At 48.1% G+C, this 14485-nt stretch overlaps 2 protein-coding genes across 2 annotated transcripts in view; one reads left to right on the top strand and one right to left on the bottom strand.

Moving 5' to 3' along the window:
• The window catches only part of LOC117395495 (aggrecan core protein), an 81490-nt gene that overhangs the window by 41600 nt on the left and 25405 nt on the right, over window positions 1–14485 (bottom strand). The gene's annotated exons all lie outside the window — the stretch shown is intronic.
• LOC117962389 (hyaluronan and proteoglycan link protein 2-like) overlaps window positions 10640–14485 on the top strand; it is a 5539-nt gene continuing 1693 nt past the window's right edge. The window contains exons 1-5 of the mRNA XM_059007545.1: window positions 10640–11164; window positions 11674–11789; window positions 12688–13050; window positions 13705–13821; window positions 14164–14349. Coding sequence (XP_058863528.1) covers window positions 11702–11789; window positions 12688–13050; window positions 13705–13821; window positions 14164–14349 — 754 coding nt within the window. The 5' untranslated portion in view covers window positions 10640–11164; window positions 11674–11701. The remainder of the gene's footprint in view (window positions 11165–11673; window positions 11790–12687; window positions 13051–13704; window positions 13822–14163; window positions 14350–14485) is intronic.

Here is a 14485-nt window from a genome sequence, read left to right as displayed (position 1 = left end):
AATGCATACACAGAAACTGGACTCAGTGCACACCTATCATTATTATTTATTTCTTAGCAGACGCCCTTATCCAGGGCGACTTACAATTGCTACAAAATATCACATAATTTGTAGATTCAATTCCCCATTTATACAGTTGGTGTTTTTACTGGAGCAATCTAGGTAAAGTACCTTGCTCAAGGGTACAGCAACAGTGTCCCCCCACCTGGGATTGAACCCACGACCCTCCAGTCAAGAGTCCTAACCACTACTCCACACTGCTGCTCTATCTTACTGGAACAGTTCAATCTCCATTCTTATCCAAACCCTAATGCCTTAGCAAAGCTGCCTTTGGGACATGTAAACAAACCAGACTGCCAACAAAGTCTGCCCAGACTGGACTTAACCAGGCACCAGGAATTCAGGTTTTAACAGCGAAATTAAACATAATTGCAGATTCAAAGAATCTGACAAGAACCCTGTTAGGTTTTTGTTTTCTGTAATAACACGCGTCAATGATGCATGTCGCTCCCTCATTGTCAAAGCTGCTGTTTATATTCCTAGCTTGTTTACAGCAATCAGGGACGGGCAGTAACTGGTTCATTCAAGAGCCTTCGTCGAATTCCCTGTGATAGCAGGTCACTCATAGCTGGCTGTAAACCCCCACTGCCAATTTCCATTGCTCCCCTGACTGGGTGACTCCCCCCTGCACACCACGCGGCCGTGCCTTTACCAGGGGAGACCCTCTGGGACCCCTGCGCTCCCCTAACTGTGTGACTCCCCCCTGTACACCACGCGGCCGTGCCTTTACCAGGGGAGACCTTCAGGGACCCCTGCGCTCCCCTGACTGTGTGACTCCCCCCCTGCACACCACGCGGCTGTGCCTTTACCAGGGGAGACCCTCGGGGACCCCTGCGCTCCCCTGACTGTGTGACTCCCCCCCTGCACGCCACCAAACCTCTCTGTGCTTTACAATATGCTTCAATGTGCTTTCCCTATGCTTCACCATGCTTTGTGCTTTATCACACTAAGTGTTTTACTATGGGAAGCTGGTATAAGGGTTAGTTTAGCAGGATTTGTTTTTTTAATATGCTTTTTTAAATAAATAAATAAATAAGCAGAAAACCTAGTTCTAACTTTGCAAACAATATAATCTCTAGATCAATATAATCTCTGTCAGTCTAGAGAGTTGTCTAATTTATTTCATCATGAGAATCACAGAGATAAAAAAAAAGTTTAAGATTCCTTCTATATCTCATAATCTAACATTTGACAGTTAAAAAAAAAACAAAAAAAAACGTATTTGACAGATTGTGAAATAAAACCCATGACCCCTGCAGCAAGTGCAGCTAAGGCTGGTGAAATGTGTTGCGTTTACTTCATTTTCTGTACTTGAAACGGGATCGCTGGCTTTTTCTGCCTGTGCTCCAGGGCGTTTTGAGAAGTTCTTCAACCAGCGACTGTCAAAGTGTGAGCTGCTGTATCCGTGTGATACCGGTGACCTTCAAGGAGAGCGATGAACAGACCTCTCCCAGACATAGTGAGCCTTTTTAAGGTCATGCTTCTGTGATCCCTGTCTCTCAAACTCACTAAAATCAACATTCCATCGCAGGGCTGTCAGACTCGGCTCGTGGAGGGGGCCGCGGGGTCTTCTGGGTTTCGTTCCCCCCCCAAACTGTAAGCCAGATATTCTTCTCGGTTTAGTCCCCCCCCAAACTGTAAGCCGGATATTGTGTTATCCGTGGCGTGCAGCTACAACTGGAGACAAGCTCCTAAACTCAGATCAGCTTAGTATAAAGTGATCAAACTATTAAAAAAAACACAGTATTTGAAAAATTGCAATAGGGACGACTTTTAGGGTCACTGCAAGCACCATGTAGAGGTTATTTAATTTGGAAAGGAAGACAGCGTCGTTTGAAGATTCCTTGTCTTTAAGGCATACCGGCTGCATAGCTGCATAGTCACAACATCTCAACACCCACCTTTTCAACCAATCAGAAAGAAGCTCTCTACGACTTTTTTTTTTTTTATCAGATATAAATTTTTGCTATTTTTTTTTAAACGATATCTCTTCAGGATCTCGTTGAAATAGATCTCCCCTCTCTGTCTGATCCAATTCCAAACATTTTTTTTCTTTGAACGGACACGTTTTTGCAGAGCTGGCGACCGCAACGGCGTCATTCACGGCTTATCAATTACAGATATGCAGCAATCCTTCTCCTGTTAAGGACTTGGTAGCTCTCGTAGATTTTTCTACTGTTTTTTTTTTTATTTTTTGTTTTTTTGTTTACTATGGGAAGCTTTTATAAGCGTTAGTGTATCCTTTGGGTTTGCTGCACTCAATGAAATACTTTTACAATGCTTCCCTATGCTTTACCACACCTCTCTGTGCTTTACAATGCTTCCCTGTGCTTTACCAGACCTCTCTGTGCTTTACAATGCTTCCCTATGCTTTACCAGACCTCTCTGTGCTTTACAATGCTTCCCTATGCTTTACCAGACCTCTCTGTGCTTTACAATGCTTCCCTATGCTTTACCAGACCTCTCTGTGCTTTACAATGCTTCCCTATGCTTTACCAGACCTCTCTGTGCTTTACAATGCTTCCCTATGCTTTACCACACCTCTCTGTGCTTTACAATGCTTCCCTATGCTTCACCAGACCTCTCTGTGCTTTACAATGCTTCCCTATGCTTTACCAGACCTCTCTGTGCTTTACAATGCTTCCCTATGCTTTACCATACATCTCTGTGCTTTACAATGCTTCCCTATGCTTTACCAGACCTCTCTGTGCTTTACAATGCTTCCCTATGCTTTACCAGACCTCTCTGTGCTTTACAATGCTTCCCTATGCTTTACCAGACCTCTCTGTGCTTTACAATGCTTCCCTATGCTTTACCAGACCTCTCTATGCTTTACAATGCTTCCCTATGCTTTACCAGACCTCTCTGTGCTTTACAATGCTTCCATATGCTTTACCAGACCTCTCTGTGCTTTACAATGCTTCCCTATGCTTTACCAGGGAGTTTTTTTTAAGATAGCTTTAAAAAAAGGGGGTGATGTCATAAAAAAAATCCCTTTCTAATTTTGAATGCAACGCGACCCACAATCAATTTCCTATCAAAACAATCAAAACGATCGATCGATGCATGTGTAATCGAGGCGGGCGAAATCACTAACCCAAGATCGACCCTAACATACTTTTCCCATTACAGCTACCCTAACCGCTGCCCTAGCACTAAAGACGCATAGTTGTGCGTGTGTGTGTGTGTGTGTGTGTGTGTGTGTGCGTGCGTGCGTGCGTGTGTGCGTGTGAGTGTGTGTGTGTGTGTGTGTGTGTGTGTGTGTGTGTGTGTGTGTGTGTGCGTGTGTGTGTCTGTGTTTTACGCACTTTACCAGGTTAGGTAACCGAGGCACTCTGTACAGTAGCTATGCGTGCATCGATGGTTTAAGTATTTATCTTCACGCTGTTGCCGTGATCGTAATCTTCGGATCCAGCAGAATGCGGGGTGACTTCTGCAATAAAAGAAAATAAAAAAAGAAAAAGCTTTTAGTCTACGGCAGGGTCACCGTCAGGGCAACTCAACGAACCGCCTTTCCAGTTACAGATTAGTGTGGGAGATGTTTTTTTAAGAGCGGTTATAGACGAAGCTGCTCAACAATGACCTTCTGCGCGTTTGTGTTCTGAACGTGAAGTCTTTCAAACTGCTCACTAGGGTTTTTTTAGGGGCTGAAAAAGATTGGGGCGGAGGTAGGGGGCGCTTTACAGAGGTTAGGAGAAAAAAAAACACCTTGTAGCCTCATCGCTTGTTTGACAGCAGGAATGCTCGCTTCAATCGTCTGTCATCCGGCTTGTAAATGATGTCCTGTCACAGCGTGTACCTTTCAAAGGCATCTCGTCTATTTTGTAAACCGGCTAAGCTGCAGGCATGCATATTGGCTATGCAGCCTGGTCGCTGACACGATAATGAACACGGCATTCCTGCGGGGCGATAGCTATCTGCCACAGCGTGGTCACTAGCATGGGGCATGTGCGAGGATCTGGGAGGGAGGGAAGCAGTGTGGCTCTAGTGGAGCTGAGGAGGGACTGGGAGGGAGGGAGGCAGTGTGGCTCTAGTGGAGCTGAGGAGGGACTGGGAGGGAGGGAGGCAGTGTGGCTCTAGTGGAGCTGAGGAGGGACTGGGAGGGAGGGAGGCAGTGTGGCTCTAGTGGAGCTGAGGAGGGACTGGGAGGGAGGGAGGCAGTGTGGCTCTAGTGGAGCTGAGGAGGGACTGGGAGGGAGGGAGGCAGTGTGGCTCTAGTGGAGCTGAGGAGGGACTGAGAGGGAGGGAAGCAGTGTGGCTCTAGTGGAGCTGAGGAGGGACTGGGAGAGAGGGAAGCAGTGTGGCTCTAGTGGAGATGAGGAGGGACTGGGAGGGAGGGAAGCAGTGTGGCTCTAGTGGAGCTGAGGAGGGACTGGGAGGGAGGGAGGCAGTGTGGCTCTAGTGGAGATGAGGAGGGACTGGGAGGGAGGGAAGCAGTGTGGCTCTAGTGGAGCTGAGGAGGGACTGGGAGGGAGGGAGGCAGTGTGGCTCTAGTGGAGTTGAGGAGGGACTGGGAGGGAGGGAAGCAGTGTGGCTCTAGTGGAGCTGAGGAGGGACTGGGAGAGAGGGAAGCAGTGTGGCTCTAGTGGAGATGAGGAGGGACTGGGAGGGAGGGAAGCAGTGTGGCTCTAGTGGAGCTGAGGAGGGACTGGGAGGGAGGGAAGCAGTGTGGCTCTAGTGGAGCTGAGGAGGGACTGGGAGGGAGGGAAGCAGTGTGGCTCTAGTGGAGCTGAGGAGGGACTGGGAGGGAGGGAGGCAGTGTGGCTCTAGTGGAGCTGAGGAGGGACTGGGAGGGAGGGAAGCAGTGTGGCTCTAGTGGAGCTGAGGAGGGACTGGGAGGGAGGGAAGCAGTGTGGCTCTAGTGGAGCTGAGGAGGGACTGGGAGGGAGGGAGGCAGTGTGGCTCTAGTGGAGCTGAGGAGGGACTGGGAGGGAGGGAGGCAGTGTGGCTCTAGTGGAGCTGAGGAGGGACTGGGAGGGAGGGAAGCAGTGTGACTCTAGTGGAGCTGAGGAGGGACTGGGAGGGAGGGAAGCAGTGTGGCTCTAGTGGAGCTGAGGAGGGTCTGGGAGGGAGGGAGGCAGTGTGGCTCTAGTGGAGCTGAGGAGGGACTGGGAGGGAGGGAAGCAGTGTGGCTAGTAGTTCTCTTATAAAAGTTTACTACGGTATTTTTGCTCAGTATATTTGTAGTTTTACCATACATTTACCATAGTTTGCCATGTCAATCAACATGCTTTACCAGACCTCTCTGTGCTTTACAATGCTTCCCTATGCTTTACCAGACCTCTCTGTGCTTTACAATGCTTCCCTATGCTTTACCAGACCTCTCTGTGCTTTACAATGCTTCCCTACGCTTTACCAGACCTCTCTGTGCTTTACAATGTTTCCATATGCTTTACCACACCTCTCTGTGCTTTACAATGCTTCCCTATGCTTTACCAGACATCTCTGTGCTTTACAATGCTTCCCTATGCTTTACCAGACCTCCCTGCTTTACAATGCTTGCCTATGCTTTACCAGACCTCTCTGTGCTTTACAATGCTTCCCTATGCTTTACCAGACCTCTCTGTGCTTTACAATGCTTCCCTGTGCTTTACCAGACCTCTCTGTGCTTTACAATGCTTCCCTATGCTTTACCAGACCTCTCTGTGCTTTACAATGCTTCCCTATGCTTTACCACACCTCTCTGTGCTTTACAATGCTTCCCTATGCTTTACCAGACCTCTCTGTGCTTTACAATGCTTCCCTATGCTTTACCACACCTCTCTGTGCTTTACAATGCTTCCCTATGCTTTACCAGACCTCTCTGTGCTTTACAATGCTTCCCTATGCTTTACCAGACCTCTCTGTGCTTTACAATGCTTCCCTGTGCTTTACCATCCCTCTCTGTGCTTTACAATGCTTCCCTATGCTTTACCAGACCTCTCTGTGCTTTACAATGCTTCCCTATGCTTTACCAGACCTCTCTGTGCTTTACAATGCTTCCCTATGCTTCACCGTGCTTTCACTGGGTTTCACTACACTTTGATGTGCTTTTACTGTGGGAAACCTTTATAGGGAGATATACAAAATATGTTTCCCAGTTCTCTTCCCAGTAGAGCGCATCAAGTGTTGATCTTCAGTGTGTAACAGTTGCAGATCAGAACATGCCACCGTGCTGAGGCAGCCAATCAGGAAGCAGGGTGTGTGTGTGTGCGTGTGGGAGGGGGCGTGGTTAACCCTCTGATGAACTCTCCTTCAATGTCGGTCAAACAGGCGCCAGCTTATACAAAAAACGCCATCGGACCGTGAACCAAAAAAACACAACATTAAACAAAAAAGAAATCTTCCCTCCGATTCTTTATCTGCGAGGAATTTCTTTGTGAGAAAAAGTCTTCCAGGCAGAACGGAAGAGACGAAGGTTATAGAAAAAAGGGGCTTTTAAAATTCCTGAAGAACTCAAAGCGTTGAGAGATAGGGGGCTCCAACCAAACACTGCGTTCTGTACAACACATTCGTGTTTTGTTTTTTTTTTGGTTTTGTTTCTTAGACCACTTATTGGTCAAACTTCGGAAAAGACTCCTGCTTTTGCCGAGGCGTCGAGCTTTGTGATTCGAAACTCCCAGTGTTGTGGATTTGAGCTGCCGTGAGGGATCTGTCCCCTGTCGGTGAGATGAGGTTAAAAACTCTAAAACCACAAACGCAGACCAGCGCGAGCTCTTTTTGCACAGAGGTTGAACATAAGAACATAAGAAAGTTTCCAAACGAGAGGAGACCCCATTCAGCCCATCTTGCTCGTTTGGTTGTTAGTAGCTTATTGATCCCAGAATCTCATCAAGCAGCTTCTTGAAGGATCCCAGGGTGTCAGCTTCAACAACATTACTGGGGAGTTGGTTCCAGACCCTCACAATTCTCAGTGTAAAAAAGTGCCTCCTATTTTCTGTTCTGAATGCCCCTTTATCTAATCTCCATTTGTGACCCCTGGTCCTTGTTTCTTTTTTCAGGTCAAAAAAGTCCCCTGGGTCGACATTGTCTATACCTTTTAGGATTTTGAATGCTTGAATCAGATCGCCGCGTAGTCTTCTTTGTTCAAGACTGAATAGATTAAATTCTTTTAGCCTGTCTGCATACGACATGCCTTTTAAACCCGGGATAATTCTGGTCGCTCTTCTTTGCACTCTTTCTAGAGCAGCAATATCCTTTTTGTAACGAGGTGACCAGAACTGAACACAATATTCTAGGTGAGGTCTTACTAATTCATTGTAAAGTTTTAACATTACTTCCCTTGATTTAAATTCAATACTTCTCACAATATATCCGAGCATCTTGTTGGCCTTTTTTATAGCTTGAGACACTCGCGTGCGGCGCGCGAGGCTCGCTGGTTAGTGTCCAGCCTCCAGCCTCGTTACACTTCATTCCTGGGCTTCAGTTCCGTGTAGTATTTAAATGATCTGGAGCCAGGAGCCTGAACAGACAAAAAGCAAAACAATGCGACCTACAGATGGATCAGCGTGAGGCCAGACAGACACCTCCAAACATCCCAGGAATGTGATTATCTTCAGATAAATAATCTCCACGCCAAGTTTCATAGTAAACTGGACCTCGCGTTTCTCCGGATATATGGGAAAAAAATATGTCAAAGTGCGGCATACTGCTTTCTCCATATTCTAGTCGCCGTTCTTCGCTGGGGATCCCAGAGGGAGTGACACGTTGGCTCCGGTGCTCCCGAAGCCAAACCGGCAGGGCCTGTTTCTCCTCGTCGAGCTACAGCGGACCCGACCGGACAGGCGCCCCAGCGAGCTCAGAGCGGACACCTGCAGGGCTTATCCTCCAGGGGGCGGTCACTCTCTGACCTCCGCTCTGGAGTTGCTGGGTGTGGAAGAGGAAGCTGGCTCTCGCTTGTAGGATCAAAGGACTCTCGCTGAACCTTCGGGTCTCCTGAGCAGCTGGGCGGGGGGGCGGGGGGGGGGGGGCTCGGGGGGGTTGCTACGGTGAGGGAGGAAGGGGGGGGGGGGATAACCGGACATTACCAAAAAAAAAAGTAGTTTCAAACAACGTTAAAATGGAAAGAGACAATCCTGCCTGTATTGCTGTAGACATGTCTACAGCGAAGGAAGCAGAACTGAAAGCTAGATCCGGATCTCAAAGCCCAGTGCAACGAGAAGCTGAATAAAAAGACACCCTGCAGTAAATCTGAAGTGAATTCCTGTCCCAGCAGTCTCTAGTCTTGTGGGCCCTGAAGGCACGACCTAATGGGTCACCTTTCTCAAGTCTATACTGGTTTGAAGGCAGTCTGGAGCTTTCTTACAAACTTGTTTGGCGATGCCGGCGTGTTGATGAGATTTTAACGAGAGCGAGAGGCTTTGCTTTATCTGTGGGTGCCCTGAAGCAGAGAGACTGCCCTGGTACTTTATCATGGATCAATAATCAACCTTTTAAGAAATTTGACAGCGATATAGGAAACTGATAAGGGACCCTGTGACGCTTCCTCAGCTAAGAAATCCCAAGTTCGTACAAAATTACTGTCATTTTTTTTCCCCACAAACAAAATAGCCATTGATTTAACGAGGTCAGGTGTCCCTCGCTTCTCAGTCTAGCTGAATGACCCCCGCAGAGGCAATGCAGGGCTGAATTTACCTTTTTATTCAAATGTCGTCAAAGTTCAAGCAAGCTGAGGGAATTTGATTTCAAAGCTGTCATGTCAGACAAGCACCACCAGAGAGCTCTGTTTGTTTAAAAACGTATTATCATCTCTCTAGACTTCGGTCCAGACCTTATTGGAAAATATATATATATATATATATATATATATATATATATATATATATATATATATATATATATATATATATGTGCAGAGGATGAGCTGGGGTGCTGGGAGGGAAGCAGTGTGTGTCCTAATGGTAAGAGCTGGGAGGTTAAGCAGGGTGGCCTAGTGGTTAGAGCTGACGGACCTCTCTGTGCTTTACAATGCTTCCCTATGCTTTACCAAACCTCTCTGTGCTTTACAATGCTTCCCTGTGCTTTACCACACCTTTCTGTGCTTTACAATGCTTCCCTATGCTTTACCAGACCTCTCTGTGCTTTACAATGCTTCCCTATGCTTTACCATACCTCTCTGTGCTTTACAATGCTTCCCTATGCTTTACCAGACCTCTCTGTGCTTTACAATGCTTCCCTATGCTTTACCAGACCTCTCTGTGCTTTACAATGCTTCCCTATGCTTTACCATACCTCTCTGTGCTTTACAATGCTTCCCTATGCTTTACCACACCTCTCTGTGCTTTACAATGCTTCCCTATGCTTTACCACACCTCTCTGTGCTTTACAATGCTTCCCTATGCTTTACCAGACCTCTCTGTGCTTTACAATGCTCCCCTGTGCTTTATCACACTTTGCTGTGATTTCTACTATGCAAAGCTGTTAGCAGGATGTTATGTTGCCACAGTGGTCCTTGTCCATTTAAAAGCACTCTCAGTATCCGAGTCCATTCACAATGAGAGCCAGTTTATCGCCACAGACTCAACCAACTGCATACTAATCGCTGCCACACTGTAGGTGGGACAGAGAAGCATTGTCACGCAGAGACAATGGAGAAGAGAGGAGTGGGGGGGGGAGGAATCTGCTTTTATTTGTCTCTTTGGCTGCGTTTCTTTGGCTAGAAAAGGTTCACGGGCCAACAATACTGCCTCTGTACTGCAAACACTAACCTTGGGCTCGCATTGTTGCAAAATGAAAAACACATTGAAAAAAAAACAACCTCAATGCCAGAGCAGTTTCAAACGGACATTCGGTGTCGGTTCAGCCGATGTTGCCAGCGGTGTTATCGTTAGGGATGTTCAAATTAAATGTGCAGATAGGTACGCACAAGCTTGAGGCACGGAGACTGAACTGCTCCCTCCCTCCCTTCCACACCCCCCTAAGAAAAAGGGTGCTCCCTCCAGTCCAGGGCAGGCTTGAGGCATGGAGACTGAACTGCTCCCTCCCTCCCTCCCTCACCCCTCTAAGAGAAAGGGTGCTCCCTCCAGTCCAGGGCAGGCTTGAGGCATGGAGACTGAAGTGCTCCCTCCCTCCCTCCCTCACCCCCCCTAAGAGAAAGGGTGCTCCCTCCAGCCCAGGGCAGGCTTGAAACTGAACTGCTCCCTCCCTCCCTCCCTCCCTAAGAGAAAGGGTGCTCCCTCCAGTCCAGGGCAGGCTTGAGGCACGGAGACTGAACTGCTCCCTCACCCCCCTAAGAGAAAGGGTGCTCCGTCCAGTCCAGGGCAGGTTTGAGGCACGGAGACTGAACTGCTCCCTCCCTCCCTCCCTCACCCCCCCTAAGAGAAAGGGTGCTCCCTCCAGCCCAGGGCAGGCTTGAAACTGAACTGCTCCCTCCCTCCCTCCCTCCCTAAGAGAAAGGGTGCTCCCTCCAGTCCAGGGCAGGCTTGAGGCACGGAGACTGAACTGCTCCCTCACCCCCCCTAAGAGAAAGGGGGCTCCCTCCAGTCCAAGGCAGGCTTGAGGCATGGAGGCTGAACTGCTCCCTCCCTCACCCCCTAAGAAAAAGGTGGTGCCCTTTTAAGCCAAACTGCTTCCCTCCCGGTCCATGTGCTTAAACCACTAAGCCACCCTCTGCTTCACTCCCAGTCCTTCAGCTTCAACCACTAAACCCAATGTCGCTTCTGTCCAGGTCCCCAAGCTCCAACCACTAAGCCACACTGCTTCCATCCCTCCCAATCCTTCAGCACAAGGGTCTAAATTGAGCCTTGATAACAATTTGAACCCGGGTCTCTGTTGGCCGAACGGAGGATGCGCTAACATCCGACCGATCGGGTTAAAAGGGTTAGGACACGCTGTCGAACAATAAGGGCTTGTGATGGTCTGATTAACATCAGGAACCGGGCACAGAAAGGGCTGCTGACTGCGTTTTCTGGCCAAAACAGAGGAGGGCTGGTCACACTGAGCTGGGTTAGCTGGACAGAACACAAAACGAGAGAGCGAGAGAGAGGGAGAGAGGGAGAGAGGGCAGTACCCTTGAAGACGGCCGTTTCCTAAATACCATTTTGGGGTGACATTTGGATGAACGCAAAGAATCTCTCTCCTCCTCCTCCTCCTGGTGTTTTTCATCTGCTGGTTTTCGCAATACAAGGTCAGAATTTATTTTACTTAATACAGGGCTTGAAACTCTAGCACGAACCCTGCTGCTGCACCCAGTCCTGGGGTTCAGAGCTCCTCAATGAAGTCTAGTATTATTAATATTGAAATGATCAGGAGCCAGGAGTTTGAGCAGGGTTACAAACTCACACTAGCCCTGCTGCTGCTGCTGCTGCACCCAGTCCTGGGGTTCAGAGCTCCCCTCAATGAAGTCTATTATTATTATTACTACTGAAATGATTATAATTGGATGTAGTTCTGGAACCCAGGACTGTGGCACTGCTAATGAGAGTCTGAAGCCCTGTTAATAACTATTTTACATAATTGTCTCAACCAAGACTGTTAAGGATACTGAGCTAGATTGAACAGGTTTCAAATGAGACCATGAATTACTTCAGGGTGTGGATGGAGGTTTATTTAACTTGGGGGGGGCGGGGGGGTGGGAGCGTCTTCTGGCCCAGCCCAGTCCAGCGAAGGGTTAACGGTTCTGTTGTCTTCCTGCAGGGACAGTAAGGGGGTGTTGGTGCTTCCCATGATGCACTCTGTTGTGAGGCTGCTGTGGGCGGCCACCTGCTTATCCTGGAGTTCCGCCATTTATAACTGCCAGCATGACGACCGAGGTCTGCCTGCCTGTCTGTCTGTCTGTCTGTCTGTCTGTGTGCCTGCCTGTCTGCCTGCCTGCCTGTCTGTCTGTCTGTCTGTCTGTCTGCCTGTCTGTCTGTCTGTCTGTCTGCCTGCCTGTCTGTCTGTCTGTGTGTCTGCCTGCCTGTCCGTCTGTGTGTCTGTGTGTCTGTCTGTCTGTCTGCCTGCCTGTCTGTCTGTCTGCCTGTCTGCCTGTGTGTCTGTGTGTCTGTCTGTCTGTCTGCCTGCCTGTCTGTCTGTCTGTGTGTCTGCCTGCCTGTCTGTCTGTGTGTCTGTGTGTCTGTCTGTCTGTCTGTCTGTCTGCCTGTCTGTCTGTCTGTGTGTCTGCCTGCCTGTCTGTCTGTGTGTCTGTCTGTCTGTCTGTCTGCCTGTCTGTCTGCCTGTGTGTCTGTGTGTCTGTCTGTCTGTCTGTCTGTCTGCCTGTCTGTCTGTCTGTCTGCCTGTGTGTCTGTGTGTCTGTCTGTCAAAACACTCCACAGTGCTAAGTTTAACCCTTTCAGTCTTATCTTAGCGCTGTATGTTAACAATTAAAAAAAAAAAACATGTTGACAGAGATAAAATATTCCAAAAAATAACACACATTTAAAAAAAATGTTAACAGAGTTTTTTTTTTGTTTTGTTTTTGTTTTTTATCGGTCAAAGTTTTGTAATAAACCTTTTTTTACTCATGTCAAAAAAAAAAAAAATTTGATCTCAACACACAAAATGTTGAGATCAAAATTTTTTTTTTTTGAAATGAGGAAAAAAAGTTTTACAAAGATAGATAGATAGATAGATAGATAGATAGATAGATAGATAGATAGATAGATAGATAGATAGATAGAAAATTATAAATACCCCGAACAATTCCTGACTGACTTATCTGAATCGCTGTAGCTGGTCCAGCCCTGCGTTACCTGCTCCAGCCTCCCCAGCAGGTGATCACCTCCCAGCGGGGCGCGAACGCCACGCTACCCTGCATGCTTCGCGTCCGCCCCAAAAACTACAGGGTCAAGTGGACCAGGCTGGAGCCGGACCCGGAGCGGCGGGGCGTGGAGCACATCATCCTCATCACCAACGGGGCACAACACCGCGGCTACGACGAGGCGCTGGCACCGCGGGCTTCGCTGCGTGCAGCACACTCGCTGGACGCCTCGCTCCGCATCACCGGACTCACGCTGGACGACGGCGGCCGGTACCGCTGTGAGCTGGTGAACGGGCTGGAGGACGAGAGCGTGACTGTGACTCTGGAACTGGACGGTACCGATTCATTATTATTATTATTATTATTATTATTATTATTATTATTATTATTATTATTATTATTATTATTATTGTTGTTTACTTTTCCCTTAGCTTTCTTTAAGGTTTTTGTTGCTATAGTGTTAGAATCTCAAACCCATTTTCTTACCCTTTTTTTTAGCACAAGAAAACCACTGCGTGTATATACAGATATATCATTAAGAAATACTTGATCAAATATAAACTCGCTGTTTTAATTATTCTCTGCAACGTTAGGCTGATGCTGCTGTTTAAGTTTGTTTCAGTTTGAAAAAGAAGGCGGAAGCAGCTAATTTACTAAAATAGCGAGTTTTCAGTTCGTCTTTCGGATGAGACGTAAAACGAACGAGCTCCTATTGGAAGTGACTCTGCAGCAGCAGCAGCAGCAGCAGTTGTTGATGATGCAGAGTTCACCCCCCTAGTCTCTGTAAGTCTGCTAAATGACAAATTAATTACTTTTCTTTCTAGTGATTGATGAGTATCCTGTTGGATCCTGATTCACCTTGAATATGCAGCTGCTTTTGAATTCTCTGCCTATATATATATATATATATATATATATATATATATATATATATATATATATATATATATATATATATATAACCTGCATATTATCCCTCCTTCCACTAGGGGTGGTGTTTCCATACCAGAACAGTAACGGGCGCTACCAATTCACCTATCAGGAGGCCAGGCAAGCTTGTGAGGGGCAGGATGGCAAGCTGGCCACTTATCAGCAGCTTTATAAAGGTGACATGTAAAGATTTGCTCAAAATAGTAAATAAAGGGGGTCCCCGAGGGTCTATCCCCTGGTAAAGGTACGGCCGCGTGGTGTGCAGGGGGGAGTCACACAGTCAGGGGAGCGCAGGGGTCCCCGAGGGTCTCCCCTGGTAAAGGCACGGCCGCGTGGTGTGCAGGGGGGAGTCACACAGTCAGGGGAGCGCAGGGGTCCCCGAGGGTCTCCCCTGGTACAAAATTTGGCAATCTACATTTTATAAATAAATCCCATAGATGCTGCAAATAGAACAGGCGATTCAAATGTCATGCTGAAGTTTCCTCCAGTGCTTTCTCAGCGCCTGTTTGCCCCAGCAGCCTGGACCGAGGGTCTGGACTGGTGCAATGCCGGCTGGATTGAGGACGGGACGGTTCACTATCCCATCATCGACTCCCGGGAGCCCTGCGGAGGAAAACTTCTCCCGCCGGGAATCCGGAGCTACGGGGCGCGGGACAAAGGGAAGGAGCGCTTCGACGCCTTCTGCTTCACTTCCGCCGTCAAAGGTCAGCGTCGCTCGGGTTTGTTATCGGTGCGAAACGCCGCGCTGATTCTACGTCGTTCGGATGAGGCTCGGTGCTCCAGCGGTCAGAGAAAAGGGGTCTTGTCACCAGGAGGTTCAAATCCCGGCTCAGCCACTGT

The sequence above is a fragment of the Acipenser ruthenus genome, chromosome 35 (genome assembly GCF_902713425.1).
Source record: "Acipenser ruthenus chromosome 35, fAciRut3.2 maternal haplotype, whole genome shotgun sequence".
In the NCBI taxonomy this organism is placed as follows: Eukaryota; Metazoa; Chordata; class Actinopteri; order Acipenseriformes; family Acipenseridae; genus Acipenser; species Acipenser ruthenus.
The sequence above is the reverse complement of the archived record's forward strand: the minus strand, read 5'-3'. Positions and strand labels throughout refer to the sequence as shown.